The 14,992-nt window shown below is 37.9% G+C and overlaps 1 protein-coding gene across 4 annotated transcripts; it reads left to right on the forward strand.

Annotated features, from left to right (window-relative positions):
• Positions 1-6: 6 nt before the first annotated feature.
• Positions 7-14,682, forward strand: LOC108498218 (DNA repair protein complementing XP-G cells-like). 4 transcript variants are annotated; one of them, XM_017816641.1, is made up of 16 exons: positions 7-25; positions 533-633; positions 1,271-1,446; positions 1,957-2,072; positions 2,168-2,260; positions 3,013-3,073; positions 3,990-4,133; positions 4,985-5,192; positions 5,461-6,624; positions 6,936-7,165; positions 7,541-7,660; positions 8,385-8,598; positions 10,477-10,621; positions 11,468-11,668; positions 12,606-12,690; positions 14,022-14,682. In XM_017816641.1, exons 2-16 carry the CDS (start codon positions 546-548, stop codon positions 14,568-14,570), a joined length of 3,594 nt encoding a protein of 1,197 aa, XP_017672130.1. In that variant the 5' UTR covers positions 7-25; positions 533-545; the 3' UTR covers positions 14,571-14,682. The 4 variants fall into 4 exon arrangements, with proteins under 4 accessions (XP_017672130.1, XP_017672128.1, XP_017672129.1 ...); XM_017816639.1 differs by lacking the exon at positions 7-25 and adding an exon at positions 262-367; XM_017816640.1 differs by lacking the exon at positions 7-25 and adding an exon at positions 281-367 and having other exon boundaries at positions 530-633.
• Positions 14,683-14,992: the final 310 nt, after the last annotated feature.

Raw genomic sequence — 14,992 nt, forward strand, 5'->3', positions numbered from 1 at the left:
GGTCTTTTCCAACCTAATCGATTCTGTGAGTCTCTGGTGTTCGGTACTCGGCTCTCCTCCGGGCAGGCGGGGAGTCCCCCCTTCTCAGGAACGCTGGCGCTCCCGGCGGGCGGAGAAAGGCCGGTGGGAGCCGCCCGGCCCCGCTGTGAGGGGCGGGAGTGAGCTGCTCCTCGCACACCGGGAAGGGGGGCCGGCTCCGCCCCGCGCACGGCGCTTCCCGGCGGGCCGTGGGGCAGCGCCGGGGCGGTGCCGGGGCGGTGCCGGGGCGGTACCGGGGCGGTGTCTGCGCTCGCTGGCTGGGGAGGCCGCTGGGCCTGTCCGGCTCTTCCGGGTCCCCCGCCAGGCTCCGCTCCCCGCCCCGCCGCAGGCGAGCTCCCTCCGCAGGTCCAACACCACGACCCCCGCCTGCCCCAGCTGGTCCCGGGCCGAGCGGCTGCCTCGTTATTTCTGTTCGCATTAATGAAGCAGACGTGGGCCGTGTCGTCTTTGGGTTATCCCTTCTTTTTGCCTCATAGATTTTCTCTCAAAACAGGTAAGAAGGGACCATGGGAGTTCAAGGACTTTGGAAGCTGCTCGAATGCACCGGGAGAACCATAAGCCCAGAAACGCTAGAAGGGAAAATACTTGCTGTGGGTATCCTTTAAAAGTAAAGCCGGGGAGCCAAAACTGTGAGGGAGATTATCTTAACTATTTCCCTTACTTATAAGTGATCATCTTTTCTTGTTGTGATTATGATGATTATTGTTGTTATTAATTTTAAATTGACAACATTTTGGTAGGTGGATTTTATGCTTTATAATATGTGGAATAGTAAGCTCTTTCTGTTTTTATCGTTTGAAGAATAGGCTTTTCTGAATAGGTTCCTTACAAAAGTGTTGGACTCTAGGATTTTGTGCTTTATAAATAAACGTGCTGCTCTCTGTAGGACTGTAAGATGAAAAAAAATTAAATACTTAAGAATTAGCTTTCCTATCCTGTATACTTGGTTAAATGCTGGAAAGATGTGGAGGGAAATTAGCCTTCATTTATGTGTAAAAATAATTGGGGAGGTACTTGCTCCATAGTTCCTTCCACTCTACTTTTTGTGCAGGGCAATAAGGGCAAGAATATTCTTCTCCAAAGTTCATAGCTATTTGGATAATTTTGGTTTCCATAAGCCAAGCCTGAAGCAGTGGGCAAAAGCCACTCAGTCAAATGTGTGCACTTTATAGAAACTTAATGTAGTATATGTGTAAGAGAGCACAGTTTTTCCTCTCAGCGGTTCTTTAAGATATCAGTATTTGGTTGAACCAAGCAATAAAGGGAGCCAGAGATCGTGGTGGTGTTTCCGTACGGAATGCTCACCTCCTCACTCTGTTCCATCGGCTCTGCAAGTTACTGTTTTTCCGAATTCGACCTGTCTTTGTTTTTGACGGAGAGGCGCCTCTTCTGAAGAGACAAACCTTGGTAAGTGCCTTTGCTGAGTCATTGCAATGCAAAATAGGGTTTCGTCTGCTGAAACTAAGTAGCCATGTTCAATTTTCTTCCTACTGTTCTGCCTATGCTTCTGATCTGTGAGGATGGAGGGCTTGAAGCCACTGCTGTGCAGGTGTCCTCTGCAGTCCCAACCTGGGTTAGCTCTTGGAGCATGCGGCAGCTCTCTTTTGATAGAGGCAGGTTTGATTTCCATAGAAACCAGGTTGTGGAGAAGTAGAGGATGGCATAAGCCTGGATCGTGCTCCAGAATGGACCTGAACGAACTCTTGTGGCATTTGTACCCAGAAGCTGAAAGCTGTTCCCAAGTCCCACAGAGGAAACAGATATAGATTTAGAAGATTTGAAGGCTGTGACCCCAGTAGTGTAGTATGATTTAGGAGTAGCTCATAGGCTCAGCACACTGAATTTTAACAGTCATTCGTTGGGTGTGCATCTTCAGCATCTGGCAAAATCTTGTTGGTGTTAATCTTATTTTCACAGGCTAAGCGAAGACAAAGAAAGGAAGTTGCCATCAGTGATTCCAGGGAAACTACAGAGAAACTCTTGAAAACGCTTTTGAAGAGACATGTTATCAAAACTGCTCTTGCGGGAAAAAGGCAAGAATAAAAATTATTTTTCCCTCATTTGTAAATGTCAGATAATTCCTTACATAGCTGTTAATCACTGTGGGTTTTTTTTCCTTTTCCCTAAGCAATGAAGTTTTGCCCAGTATTACACAAGTTCGAAGAGGAGAAATTGATGATATGTATGTATTGCCTGCTTTAGAAGATGAAGAGAAGAATAGGTAGGTAAAATTAAAAAAAATAGCTTAAACTAGGATAAAAGCATTAAACACATTTTTGATGCTGCTGAAAGGCCTTTGATCTATGAGATTCTATAATATATGAAGTATATTTTTAATTTATATTTTATTTCAGTTTCTTTTTGGAGGGTTTGTTTATAACTGTACACAGAACCCTTCTAGTTACTTATGCGAAAGTAACAGAAGAAGCTTTCAGCCCACAGATTAAATTTCTACACTGGATTCATGTTTAAGGATGAAAGGTCTACCTCAGTCTCTGTGACCGTATCTGTACAACTAAATGGGACTGATTGCTCAAACTTGGGTGACTGCTGCCTATATGACTCTGCTTTATGTCCCCTTGTTCAGAGCACTGACGTGTTCAGCAGAAGCAGGCTTTGTTTGTGCTGTCAAATATGACAAATAACAAAACTGAGAACATGAAGCTATGCATTAGATTGCTCTATGTATATCTGTCCTTTTAAACACTGACCATCAGATAAGGATTTAAGCAGCATCAGTTGTCTCAATCTAGTTTTAGCTGACATAAGTCTGCCTTCTTGCTTTCTGCTCAGATCTTTTTGACCTGTGTATGTATTTATAATGTGTGTTTGTATGCATATGTATATATATGTGTGTGTGTGTATTTTTGTACTTACTACCAAAGCGATGACTAATGTCCTTTTGCTTTAAATAGGAACTTTATTTTCCTGGGTAAATATCTACACCTTTTGTTTTCTCTTTGTGATTTTTAGCTCGGAGGAGGAGGAAGAAAAAGAATGGCAAATGAGAGTGAGCCAAAAAAAGATGTTGCAAGTAAGTGCAACCTAATTGCCCTGTTACTGTGAACAGTCTTCTCATTCATGTGCTATGCTTAAAAGATAAACAAAAAGCTTAAAAAAGCCCAATTGTTTGGAGATATAAATCTTACTATAGCATTGCTTCTCAAGCAAACAAGTTAATTTTTGGTACTCTAAGACTTCCTGATAATGAGGAAATATAAATGTAATTTCTCCACTAGGATACAACGGAAGAGAAATTTTTTATGGTATCCTTTTTTTTCTTTTTAGTACTTTCTCTGAACATATTGAGAAAAAATTGGTTTTTCTGATGATGTACGTGACATGTATGCATTTATGCACATGTGTATGCATATAAAAAACAGCATTTAACAAAATTCCCGTGCTTCTCCACATATGAACTGATGCTGAAGCATTTAATTTCTTGAGGTTTCACAGATAAATTCTGTATTTGCTTCTGTTGTGCTCACAGGAAGAGGAGAAGAGAAATATATAACCTAAGGAGAAGACATAATGAGTAATAAAATTATCTCTGCTTTCATCAATAGAAAAAAAAAAGAAAAAACTCTTAAAAATACTGTTTATCTTTGAAGTAGTTCTCATTCAGGAGAACCTCTTTAGAAAGATAAAATCAGACTAGCTGAGGCTATAGAACCTACTTCTGTGATTTATACTAAATATCTTTTTGTAAAAAGAATAAAACCAAGTTTTTCTGTATAATGTACATCAATAATTATGTACTTTACATTGTTTTATTATGTAGCAGTTACCTTTTCTTTCCCTTGTTTTCTTTACTATATAGGAAGTAGCAACAAAATTCTTAAGGTTTTTTTTTTTGGTCTTGTTGTTTGGAATGATACTCTAAATATTTTACTATTTTTGCTGTGCTGTAATATAAAATATATATTTTATGTTATTTTCCATTTTTGTAGGAACAGTTATGTGAAAATCCTTATTCTGTAGATATTGAATCAGAAGATTTCAACAAGCTGCCTCCAGAAGTAAAACATGAGATCTTGACTGATATTAAAGAACTTACAAAGCGAAGAAGAACGTTATTTGAAGCAATGCCAGAGGTAATATTTAAAATAGTTTTCAAGCCAACAGAATGGAGCTATTGCCATTAATGCAGATGAGGACTATGTAAGCATATCACATCTAGAAAGCTTTACTCCCTGGACTACTTAATAAGAGATGTTATATTGAGGGGGAAAAAAATCCAATGAGATAATGACTCTTAACAGCCTTATCTCTTGATTTCCACTAAAATTAGCAGAGCTAATTCAGTTTGGCAAGAACGAGAAAAAGCATGCTCTGTCTCATGCCTCATCAGCATTATGCCCAGGATTTCAATTGCAAAATCAAGGTAGTGGTGTGGATAAACCAGGCAGAATGAACACAGCTAGGATTCCAAACCCTGAGGTTGTTAGGGGAGCTGGCAGCTGGGAAAAGGCTTTTGTAACTTAGGCAGATGTGTTGCTGAAGCTGCTCAGAGACAAATGGAGAATCCTATAGTGCCGCTTCTGCAGTTAGATTTGAAAGTACAGTATATGTCAGATCAAATGATAGCTAAGGATCATAATTTTAAAATGGTCCACGTGTGGATTCTGTTTTAATTGCTTTCTTTTTTAAGATGGAAATGACCTCTGCAAGCCAACTAAGTTTTGTTGGTCACATAATTGAGATTTCATGTTTAACCAGCAGTCAGAACTACTAGTACCTTTTAGAATTGTTGCATGTTACCAGGATAGTATTGCTGTCGCTTGGGAGTGCAGCAGTCAGTAAAACACAAATGTTACGTGTTTAAAGGAACTCTTAAAAGAGTTTCCACACTCTCCGGAGTGTGGGAAATGAACTTGCTTAAAAGGGGCATTTTATTTCAATTGACTTGTTTGTTTTGTTTCATTTTGTTTTGTTTTGTTTTGAGGACTCCAATGAGTTTTCCCAGTACCAGCTTAGGGGCTTGCTTAAAAAAAGCAACCTCAATCGTTGCATAGAGAATGTGCAAAAAGAAATGAATCAACAGCACTCGGGTGAAATCCAAACACAATATGAAAATGAAGGTGGTTTTGTGAAAGAAGTGGAATCAAGGAGGGTGGTCTCTGAAGAGACTTCTCACTATATTCTGATAAAGGGTATGTCAGGTCTTAATTTTGTAAAACCTCTTGTTTGGAGTGTACACTCTGCAGCTGGCAGTTTTTTAAAAAAACCCTGAATATTGTTTACGGGCGCGTGTAGCCAATACTTTGTATGAAATGTGCATTACTATTGTACATAATTAACTGTGATCTGTAAACCTGTAGAAAAGTGGTTTATTAATCTTTATATAATGATGTTCATTATGTAAAATGGAATGTTATTATAAAGCAGTTTTTACTAAAACAATCAACAAAAAACTTTCAGGTATTCAAGCAAAAGAAGCTATAAATAGAGACTTGGAAACTACTGCAGGACCCTCATCAAAAATGCTTGAATTGACTAAATTGAATAAAATCAACGACTCTCCTGCTAATGCAAAGCCAGTTGCATCTGACAAGATGCAAACAGAGAAAGATAATAATGTGGTGACAGCACCACCCTCTCCTCGGACTTTGCTTGCTATCCAGGCTGCTATGGTAGAAAGCAGCTCAGAAGAAGAACTGGATACAGGACAATTGAATGTAGACCAATTTGTAACAGAGGAAGGCAGTGTGTCTCCAAGAACACTACGGGCAATTCAGCAAGCTCTGAGTGATGAGGATAAAAGGGAAGAAGTTGTTAATATTAGAACCGATGGAGTGCTGCCAGAAAGATCAGAAGTGAAAGATTTTCTGCTTAGTAGCTCAGATGAGGAAGAGCAGATTCCTGAAGTTAAGGAGGGAAAAAACATACTTACAGCTACAATTTGTTCGTCCATCCAAGTGACTATGCATGGTGCTGAATTTGAACAGAAAAGTCAGAAGCTGGAAGAAAATCATATTACACCCAAAGGCACTGGTATATCCACAGCTGAAAATTACTCTTCTACTGACAATACTAAAAAAGACAAAGAAGATGTAAGCAAAGAAGAAAATGGTTCAAAAAATTGTATTGCACCCAAGGATACCAATATACCCAGAGCGGAAAATTATTCATTTATTGACAATACTAGAAAAGACACAGAAGATTTAGACAAAGAAGAAAATGGTTCCAAAAATCATATTTCACCCAAAGATATCAGTATATCCAGAGCTGAAAATTATTCTTGTATTGAAAATACTAGGAAAGGCAAAGAAGACTTAGAAAAAGAAGAAAATGGTTCCAAAATGGACTTAAAGTCTTTGGAAGATAAGGATTTGAATTTGTGTGTGCAGAAGCCAAGTTGTTCCTCTGTACAAACTGGTACAGGGGCTTTGATTCATGCTGCAACAACAGACCTTTCTAAAAATGAGAAAAACTTGAAAATTTCTGAAAATACAGATGAAGTAATTTCACAAACAGAAGAGAATGTATCTGAGGTACAGAAGCATATTAGAGTTTTTCCAGAAGCAAGAGGTCCTGAGGAGGACAGAGAAGGGATTTCACAGTCTGAAGACAGTGATTCCGATGGTATGTGCTTTTTAATTGTGTAAAAAAATAAAAAATAGGAACTTAGCATATTTGTAGTCATTTGAAGTTAACCTTTTCTCTCAGTGCGAAATGCTTTAAATACACCTATCCCTACACATACAGGAGGTGGGAAGAAAATCTGAGCTATGTTTTTCCCCTTGGTGTCACATTTTATCATTGAAACCTGAGTATAAAATACAAAAAGTCAGGAAAGCATGTTGTTGTGTACACTGAATTTAACTGGTGTATTAATGATCACAATCCTTATATGTAAATCTGCATATGTTCAATTATCTGTTTTCTCTTAATAGCAAGCTTTATTGAAGTGGATACTGAAATCAGTAATGAGGCTGAGTTTCCTACTAAATATGATGAAAAACTGGGTGATGAAACAGCGCTTTCAGAAGTAGAGACAGGCAGACCTGATGTCACACAGGAGCTGCTGAAGGAGTCTGATGAAGTGCAGTTGGGAAATGCTCAGAACGTTGAAAGAGAAGCTGATAATAAAGATGCAGTGGATGAGTGGCAAGACATCAGTTTGGTAACTTATTCTCCTTGTTACTTGTTTTGAGCTATTAATGGAGTGCTTTGTCTCCAAGTAATTGTTAAGGAAAACTATTGGACAGCTTTGTATTGTTTCATTGCTTTCTCATATATGTGTCTAATTGTACAGGAACTGATTTTTGTTTAAAGATAGTTAATCATAATCTCCCTGAAATCAGAGGGAAACTTTAAGGTTTTAGCACGCTGATGACAACCTATCCCTGGTACTGCATTAGAGAAGCTGTAACAACTTCGGAGTGTGAATTAATGGATCGTATACTACTAGAATAATTATAGCCAGAGACTTAGTGCTGTACTTAACTAAGTATACCTGAATTGTTGAAATAATGAAAGTCTTGGTTTATATTTTCAGGAAGAACTAGAAGAATTAGAAAGGGACCTTTCTACTGAGCAGAATATGCTTCAGTCTCAAAAACAGCAGCAGGAGCGTGTTGCTGCTTCTGTAACAGGACAGATGTTCTTGGAAAGCCAGGTAGTATTTGCTCAGTTATTTTGATTTGGTTCACTTCTCCACCCCAGTAATTTACTCAAAAGCTGTTAGTAATTTTTGTTAATTATAGGTCTCCTTTCTTCCTCTAGCTGAGTGGGGAACATAATCCAGAATTGTGTAAATAGCACAAGTCTGTAAACCTAGTCCGTGTTGGATATTTAACTGAAGTTAACTAATGTATTCCATAAAAGCAAAAACGCATCAAAATACATGTATATCAAAACACTATCCAAAGAATGATTAATCTGCCCACTGTTTCCTGCTTGATAGGAATGTTTCTCAGATGCTTTCAACTATTTTCTTAGCGAAAGCGATGACCAATTTTTTTAAAATATGATTTTTCTTTTTTTTTTCGTTTAACCTGCGTCTTTCTTTCATGGAGCCCACATAACTGTAATGCATGGAATTTTCTCCTTGCTGTGGAAAACACAGTAGTTAAGTATGCTTGTGTAATTAAGATAGCAGGTTCTCAAACTCTGTGCTAATAGGGTGCTCAAGTAGTGCTTGACATATGTGGAACTATCTGCCTGAGATAAGTGTGATTTCCCCCTTGATTTAACTGCGCTTGGCACTTTTTAGGGGAAATTAAGATTTGCTGCCAAATATTAAATACATCCCAAGTGTGAATCTAACAGTTCCAAGTCAAGCAGAAGTATAATAGAAGTTAATTCTTTAGATGAATTGTTGCTTTCCCTCCATCCTACAGGAGCTTCTGCGTCTGTTTGGCATTCCATATATTGAAGCCCCAATGGAAGCAGAGGCACAGTGTGCCATATTGGACCTTACCGATCAGACCTCTGGGACAATCACCGATGACAGTGATGTTTGGTTATTTGGCGCACGACATGTTTATAAAAATTTCTTCAGCCAGAACAAATATGTAGAATATTATCAGTATATTGATTTGCAAAATGAGCTAGGTAAGCCTCAGGTGTTGGTTTGTTAAACACAGTCTTTAATAAGACAGTGCTGCCATCTGTCTCTTTGAAACTGTGTTTTCTACAGAATTTTGTGTGTCTGTTATTACAATGCCTGTTCTTTGGGTAGTCTCTAAAGCCATTCAGTTAGGTTGCTGTTTTTACTGCCAACTGACCACCCTGAATATAGAAACTCCTGCATTTCATATACTGAGTTAATGTGATGATCATCAAGGCTGGAGATATGAACTGTGGTATCAGTTCCTGGGTAAATGTTAGCATGACTTTCCTGATGTGGTAGGAAAATTATATTCTGATGTCATCAAATTTATAGTCTTTTGGAAATGGAAGTTAGTTTTGGGCATACTGACACATAATGTGTTAAAAGAGGATCAGAAATATGTGTATGCTATGTAAAACATTTTTCATTTAGTTAACACTGAGAGATTTTTTTCCTTCTTTCAGATTGCTCTTCAGTCTAATCAAATTGCTGCTAATTTTGTTGAACTACTAAACTTCAGTGTCACATAGTGTATTAGGGAAAATATGAGCCGAGTTAAACTTGTTATGTCTTTTTCTAGCAGAATTCTTAAAATCAGTTTTGACACTTTCAAATTTGAGAGGCTGTAGACTTTGAAGTAATATTTTAATGTCTTCAGCATGTAACATTTCATACCATTTTTATGTGATGAAAAATATATCTTTGGTTTCTTCTTCCCACAAATTGAATGGAATATTTTTTCCCCTACTGAAGTATGCTACTGTAGCTTACTTGGAAAGAATTGCTGTAAAAGCATGTGTGTGATTTTTAACTGTTATTAATGTAATAAGCCAGAGCTTTTATTTATTTATTGGGGAAAAATAGTCACCATCGGTCTTCATGTCACATTCCTCTGCAGCCTTGTACTGCTACTTCTTTCCTATGCGTTGCACAATTCTTCTTTCTTAGCTCCTTCTTGATAGATATCCTGACTAGCATGATGATGATCTTGCTTTGTGTGTTTAGAATCACATCCCTCCTTTTCTGCATTGAATTTTTTTAAAGTTATTTTTTATTTAAATCTAAATTATTGAAGCTGGTCACTAAAAATTAGTCTGGTTGCCTCAAACCTTATATCAAGTAGAAGTGGTCGGCTGAGTTTTTCCTTCTTTCTGGCTGTTCCACAGGCTCTTCTGGCCTACTTAGTGACTGCACCAGCACAGAACAAAAGGCTCCCAGTTGGGGAACACTTAAGAAGCAGAGGCATTGATATTATGGGCTAGAATTCAAACAGAATGTTTTTATTTAAACATTTTTTTATTAAAACATTATTAAATTTGAGTCCGCATTAGATGGGAATAGGACAGTAATTGGATAAAATAAATGTAAAAAAAAAAAAAATCTCTTAGCAACCCTGAATTTCCCTAAGGTTTTGACATTAGACAATCATTTAGGTTGGAAAAGACCTCTGAGGTCATCGAGTCCAGCCTTTGACTGATCACCACCTTACCAACTAGACTGTGGCACTGAGTGCCATGTCCAGTTGTTTCTTGAACACCTCCAGGGGTGGTGAATCCACCACCTTCCCAGGCAGCCTATTCCAATGTTTAACAACCCTTTTTGTGAAAAAATTCCTCTTGATGTCCATAGTAACGGTTTAATTTTGGCAAGATGTTTTTGCCCAGTTAGCACAACTATTGGTGCTTGACCTAGCAGGAACATATTTGTAGTGCTCTAGAATATAATTGAGCAAATTCTGATGTTGAACTAAATATAATTTTATGGAGTAAATGCCTTTGCATTCCTTTTGATTTTTGCTTTTCAGATAATATTTTTTAATTTGTAAGAGAATAAATGCTGAATCCACTGGTTTTATTTGGTTTATGCACTTTCTTTTACAGGGTTGGATAGAAGCAAGCTAATTAATTTGGCGTACTTGCTTGGAAGTGACTACACTGAGGGCATCCCAAATGTTGGCTTCGTAACAGCGATGGAGATTTTAAATGAATTTCCTGGGCATGGCTTAGAACCACTCTTAAAATTTGCGTATGCTTCATTCTATTTTGCTCTTTTGTCTCTCCATGTTATGAAAATGAATATGCTTTGCTGCTGCTTAAGCATGCACCAAGACATATGACCATCTTTGACCATCATTAAGGAGACTAAGCTGCAAAACATGTGTCTCCATTATATCACTATTTGAAATGATAGGTAAATAAGGTGACATATTGATACAGCGATTACAATGAGTGAGCAATTACAGCGAAATAGAATAGCTGTAGAACTGTGTGACTGCCTCAGAGTTCATTGCAGAGCTGGATCCATAATGGAGCAGAGGTTTATTCTGCCTGAGTTTGTGAGAAGTTGCTATAGCTTGTTCATAGAGAAAAGAGGATGGATGACCTGGAAAGAGACAGACAGGTAGGCTGTGGGGAAGAACAAGATTTGAAGAGGGCCAAGGCAGTTGTATTGGCAAAGGCAAGGATGGTTAGAAGGTTTGGTTTTTTGTTTGGTTGGTTGGTTTTGTTGGGGTTGGTTTGGTTTGGGTTTTCTTTTTGTTTTCTTTTTTTTCCCCTTTCATACCAAAAAAATCTCTAAAAATGATCCTTGTGTGTGGAAGCGAGGCTGAAGTTAGGGTCTTCTGTTTAGCAATTTATGGGGAATCCAGGTGATGTTTACTACTGTGGCTTACAATGGCTACATTTAATGTGTGTTTTGTCTTTTCTGCTTTCAGATTATTTATCACTTTGACCGTCCTTTATTTAGAAATTTTCTACCTCATACCTTGTAGCAACTGAAGTAGAGAGACTAAGGCTATCGAAATAAGCATGGTGGCTCTTGATACTTCAAATTATATGTTATGGAGGCAAATTAATAATCTCTGTTTTTCAGTGAGTGGTGGAATGAGGCTCAGAAGAATAAGAAATTGAGACCTAATCCACATGATACCAAGGTCAAGAAGAAACTGCGGGAGCTGCAGCTTTCTTCAGGTTTCCCAAATCCAGCAGTGGCAGAAGCGTACCTGAAGCCTGTGGTGGATGAGACAAGGAGTTCGTTCACCTGGGGGAAGCCTGACTTAGAGCAGATCAGAGAATATCCTTTTACTGTATGGTAGGACTTGCTAGGTAAAAGTACTCAAAGTTCATAAAGTGTGTTAGTGAGTCAGTAATGGAGTGGCAAGTTCTTAACATCTCTTGGGTGTGAGGGGCCCCCAGCCCTATCTGCATGCGCTTTCCTAAAATGACACCAGCTCTGGAATGGAAGGGAATGCAGCCATGCTTGTGTGGTACTCAAGGCTGCTGTGCCCTCCTAGAGAGTGGGCTGCTTTGCCTTGTGTGGAAAGAGAATCTTGTAGCTGGCCTAACTAATTAGTTTTGATCCTCCTGCTTCTGTAACTGTCCTGTGCCTGTTTCTAGACTTAGAGTGAGTGGGATTGTTTGCACACTCCTGGTGTGTGTTTGCCATTTTTCATGAATAAGTCTCAAAACCTAATCAGAAATGGTGTTTCAACCTGCACTTTATCCCTAGTTATTCCCTGCATTTCTTCCAATAATGTCTGTTTTTTGAATCTGTTGCAGTCTGAGCTGAATCTGAGCTGCAGCGGATTGTTGAAAAGTAGATGGTAATGCATGCAGAGCTAATAGTGTTTTAAACAGTAAATGGAATTTCCAGTGTATGCAAGTGTAAAAATAAGGTTTATTTATAGGTATTTTGTCTTATGACAATACTGTATAGCCAAAGTGAGTTCTGTCTTCACTAAAACATGCCTTTGGAAGTGTTGATATTAGAGAAAAGGTTCTGCAACTATTGGAGATGTAACAGTGTGATTTGTGATGCATAGCGTAATACTGGAACAGTCCTCATAAACCAGCTATTATAACTTAGAGTCTTTTCTCTAGTTTTGTGCTAGAAGAACTTTTGAACTGGAGCAACTTTCCGACAGACATTGTTTACTTGAGGAATTTTCATTTTATGTGTTTACACAATAGTAGTTAATAGCCATTTTGTAAAGTTCTTTGACTTTCTGCACATTCTGTAAGGATCACTTTGGCTGGACTACAACAAAGATAGATGGAATCCTTTTGCCTGTGATGAAACAGCTGAATGTGCAGCAGGTAAAGTATAAAACCTATAGTTTAAGGGCAACTGGAAAATTGTGAGAAGCATTTTAAAATTAAGAGCAAGGATTTAAACTAAAATATGTTTCTCGAAAACTGGGTTTTGGTCGTATGTTTTATAATCTTTATGTATATATATTTAAATCATTAAACGTACTTCTCCAGACTTCATTTTTTTATGATTTGAGTGTGCTGGGAGGGACTCTACATAATTTCAATTGTTGGTCTCAAATTCTATTATCTATCAAGCAGCTATCTCAAATCGAGGTTGCTGTTTCTTCTGGATGTAGTTGACGCTACAGGTACCTCAAGCAAATTTAGTAATTTTAAAAGACAATGTGCTGTCTCTAAAAAGTGTTTATAAAAATGCCCCTAAGGTTTTGGTGAAGTGATACTGCCCATTTGATGCCATACATATCCTTTGAGGAGGAGTACAGGCTGAAGTGTTGAGCAACTGCCCATTAATAATATTATTCTAATTTCCAAATAAATGTTCTGTCAACTTTGATAAAAGCTGAAAAGGAATAGTGATGCATACTGTGAAAACTGTCAAAGTCAGTTGTGAAATTGATCACCCAATCTCAGGCTGTTTTCTCCTTTTGTCATATACAAGGTAGATATGTTGTCTAAACCAGTGTTCTAGGTTCTCTGTATCACTCAAAGGATTGAAAGGTACCAACCCCCATGGTTAAATAGTTATACTTTCAGGTCGACTGGAGCATCCTTTGGAAGCGTCTGTTTCTCTTTGACAATTTTAGGGAAAATATAGAGGACTAGCTTAGTCTCTACAATAAGTCTACCTGTGGTTGAATAGCACAGATCCATCCTGTATGACTACTTCTAGTTCTACTCTTCGGAATTATACTGTAGCAGCATGTGGTACAACGAACTTGAGTCAAATGACTGTGTGTTGCACTTGCAGGCACAAATGTGAAGTGCACTTACAACATTTACTTAGTAAACATTCTGCTGTTTTAACAGCTTGAAGCCAAGGATGTGTTTGTAAGGACATCCTTAAGAGCACTACAGAGGTTCTCTGTATTAGGGTTGAAAATAGCAACATATGTCTAATCATCAGCAGCACAATGTTTATGAATTTCACTGGAGGTTGCTACTTATTTGGTTTCTGTAAAGGTTCTTGTTGTATAATTTATAATATGGTATAGGTATTACTTAATAATGCATCTTATTGTTCACATCTATGTGCACATGTATTAATTTCATTAGTCCTTTGTCCTGCTTTAGTTTTGGGTGGCTTATGGCATAGCTGAGATAACAACTGAATTCCTATCCTATTCAAAGGTGTTTTTCTGTTTTATTTTTGATAGACTCAGCTTCGAATTGATTCATTCTTCAGACTAGAACAGCATGAAAAACTAGCTATTAAAAGTCAGAGACTGCGCAGAGCTGTGACTTGCCTGAAGAGAAAGGAAAAAGAAGCAGATGATGAAATTCAGGAGACCACTGCTGTTACAGAGGTGGAACTTGAACAGCATGAGAAAACAAAAGGGGAAGGTACCACAGGCTGCACAAACCTAACTGTGGCAACAAAAGCCCAGAGGGGAAAGAGAAGAAAACACTCAGATTCCAGAAAAGAATGTTTATATGGAGGTGGTTTTATTGGAAATTTGCATCTTTCAGAAACTTCTAGTGACTCCTCAGAGGAATCAGATAATAGAGATTTAGGCAAGAGCAAAAGGAGGAAAAACACCTCTACGATAGAGACTGCAGACCATAAAGAGAAAAAGGGGTGCAGTAGCTCAAGTGATGAGGATGAAGACCTGGGAAATGTAGTCATGGTGACTGCCAAACCTGTGTTTGAGGGCAGAAAAAACAAATCACGGGGCAAGAGAGGAATAAGAAAGAAAAAGTCTTAAAGAAGAAAAATTATAAAAAGGGCAGACTCTTGTGGCATTTATGATTTAAGCTTTGTAAATATTCTAATGAATTTTTGATAAAATATAATAAATTATTTCTATTTGTTATGTATTTGTCATGCATTTTCTGTCCAGACCTTAAATAGAAGGGATTCTAAGCAATGAAAAAACTAATTTTAGGACATTTACTCATAAAGACCTAGATTGAACTTGATATAAGTTTTCTGGATTCAGATTTTAAAATTGACCCAATATGTGATGTCCATTCATTTACATTCTGAGTTAATTGTTAAAATCACCTGCAATCTGTTGCTTCCTTAACTTAGAAATTAAATGAAATTTTGAAAACTACCTGGGTGATTTCTAGGTGTTGCAAGAAGGAAAATAAGTTCAATTAGTTTTGTTTTTCTTTTCCCTTCACT

The sequence above is a fragment of the Lepidothrix coronata genome, unplaced genomic scaffold (assembly GCF_001604755.1).
Source record: "Lepidothrix coronata isolate B3197 unplaced genomic scaffold, Lepidothrix_coronata-1.0 Scaffold57, whole genome shotgun sequence".
Taxonomy (NCBI): Eukaryota; Metazoa; Chordata; class Aves; order Passeriformes; family Pipridae; genus Lepidothrix; species Lepidothrix coronata.

Excerpts from the sequence above, each read along its gene's own strand:
- LOC108498218 (XM_017816641.1), top strand. The coding sequence starts at position 546 with ATGGGAGTTCAAGGACTTTGGAAGCTGCTCGAATGCACCGGGAGAACC. Across the intron at positions 5,193-5,460 it reads TCACTATATTCTGATAAAGG|GTATTCAAGCAAAAGAAGCT; the intron begins GTATGTCAGGTC and ends AAAAACTTTCAG. Across the intron at positions 7,661-8,384 it reads AGATGTTCTTGGAAAGCCAG|GAGCTTCTGCGTCTGTTTGG; the intron begins GTAGTATTTGCT and ends TCCATCCTACAG.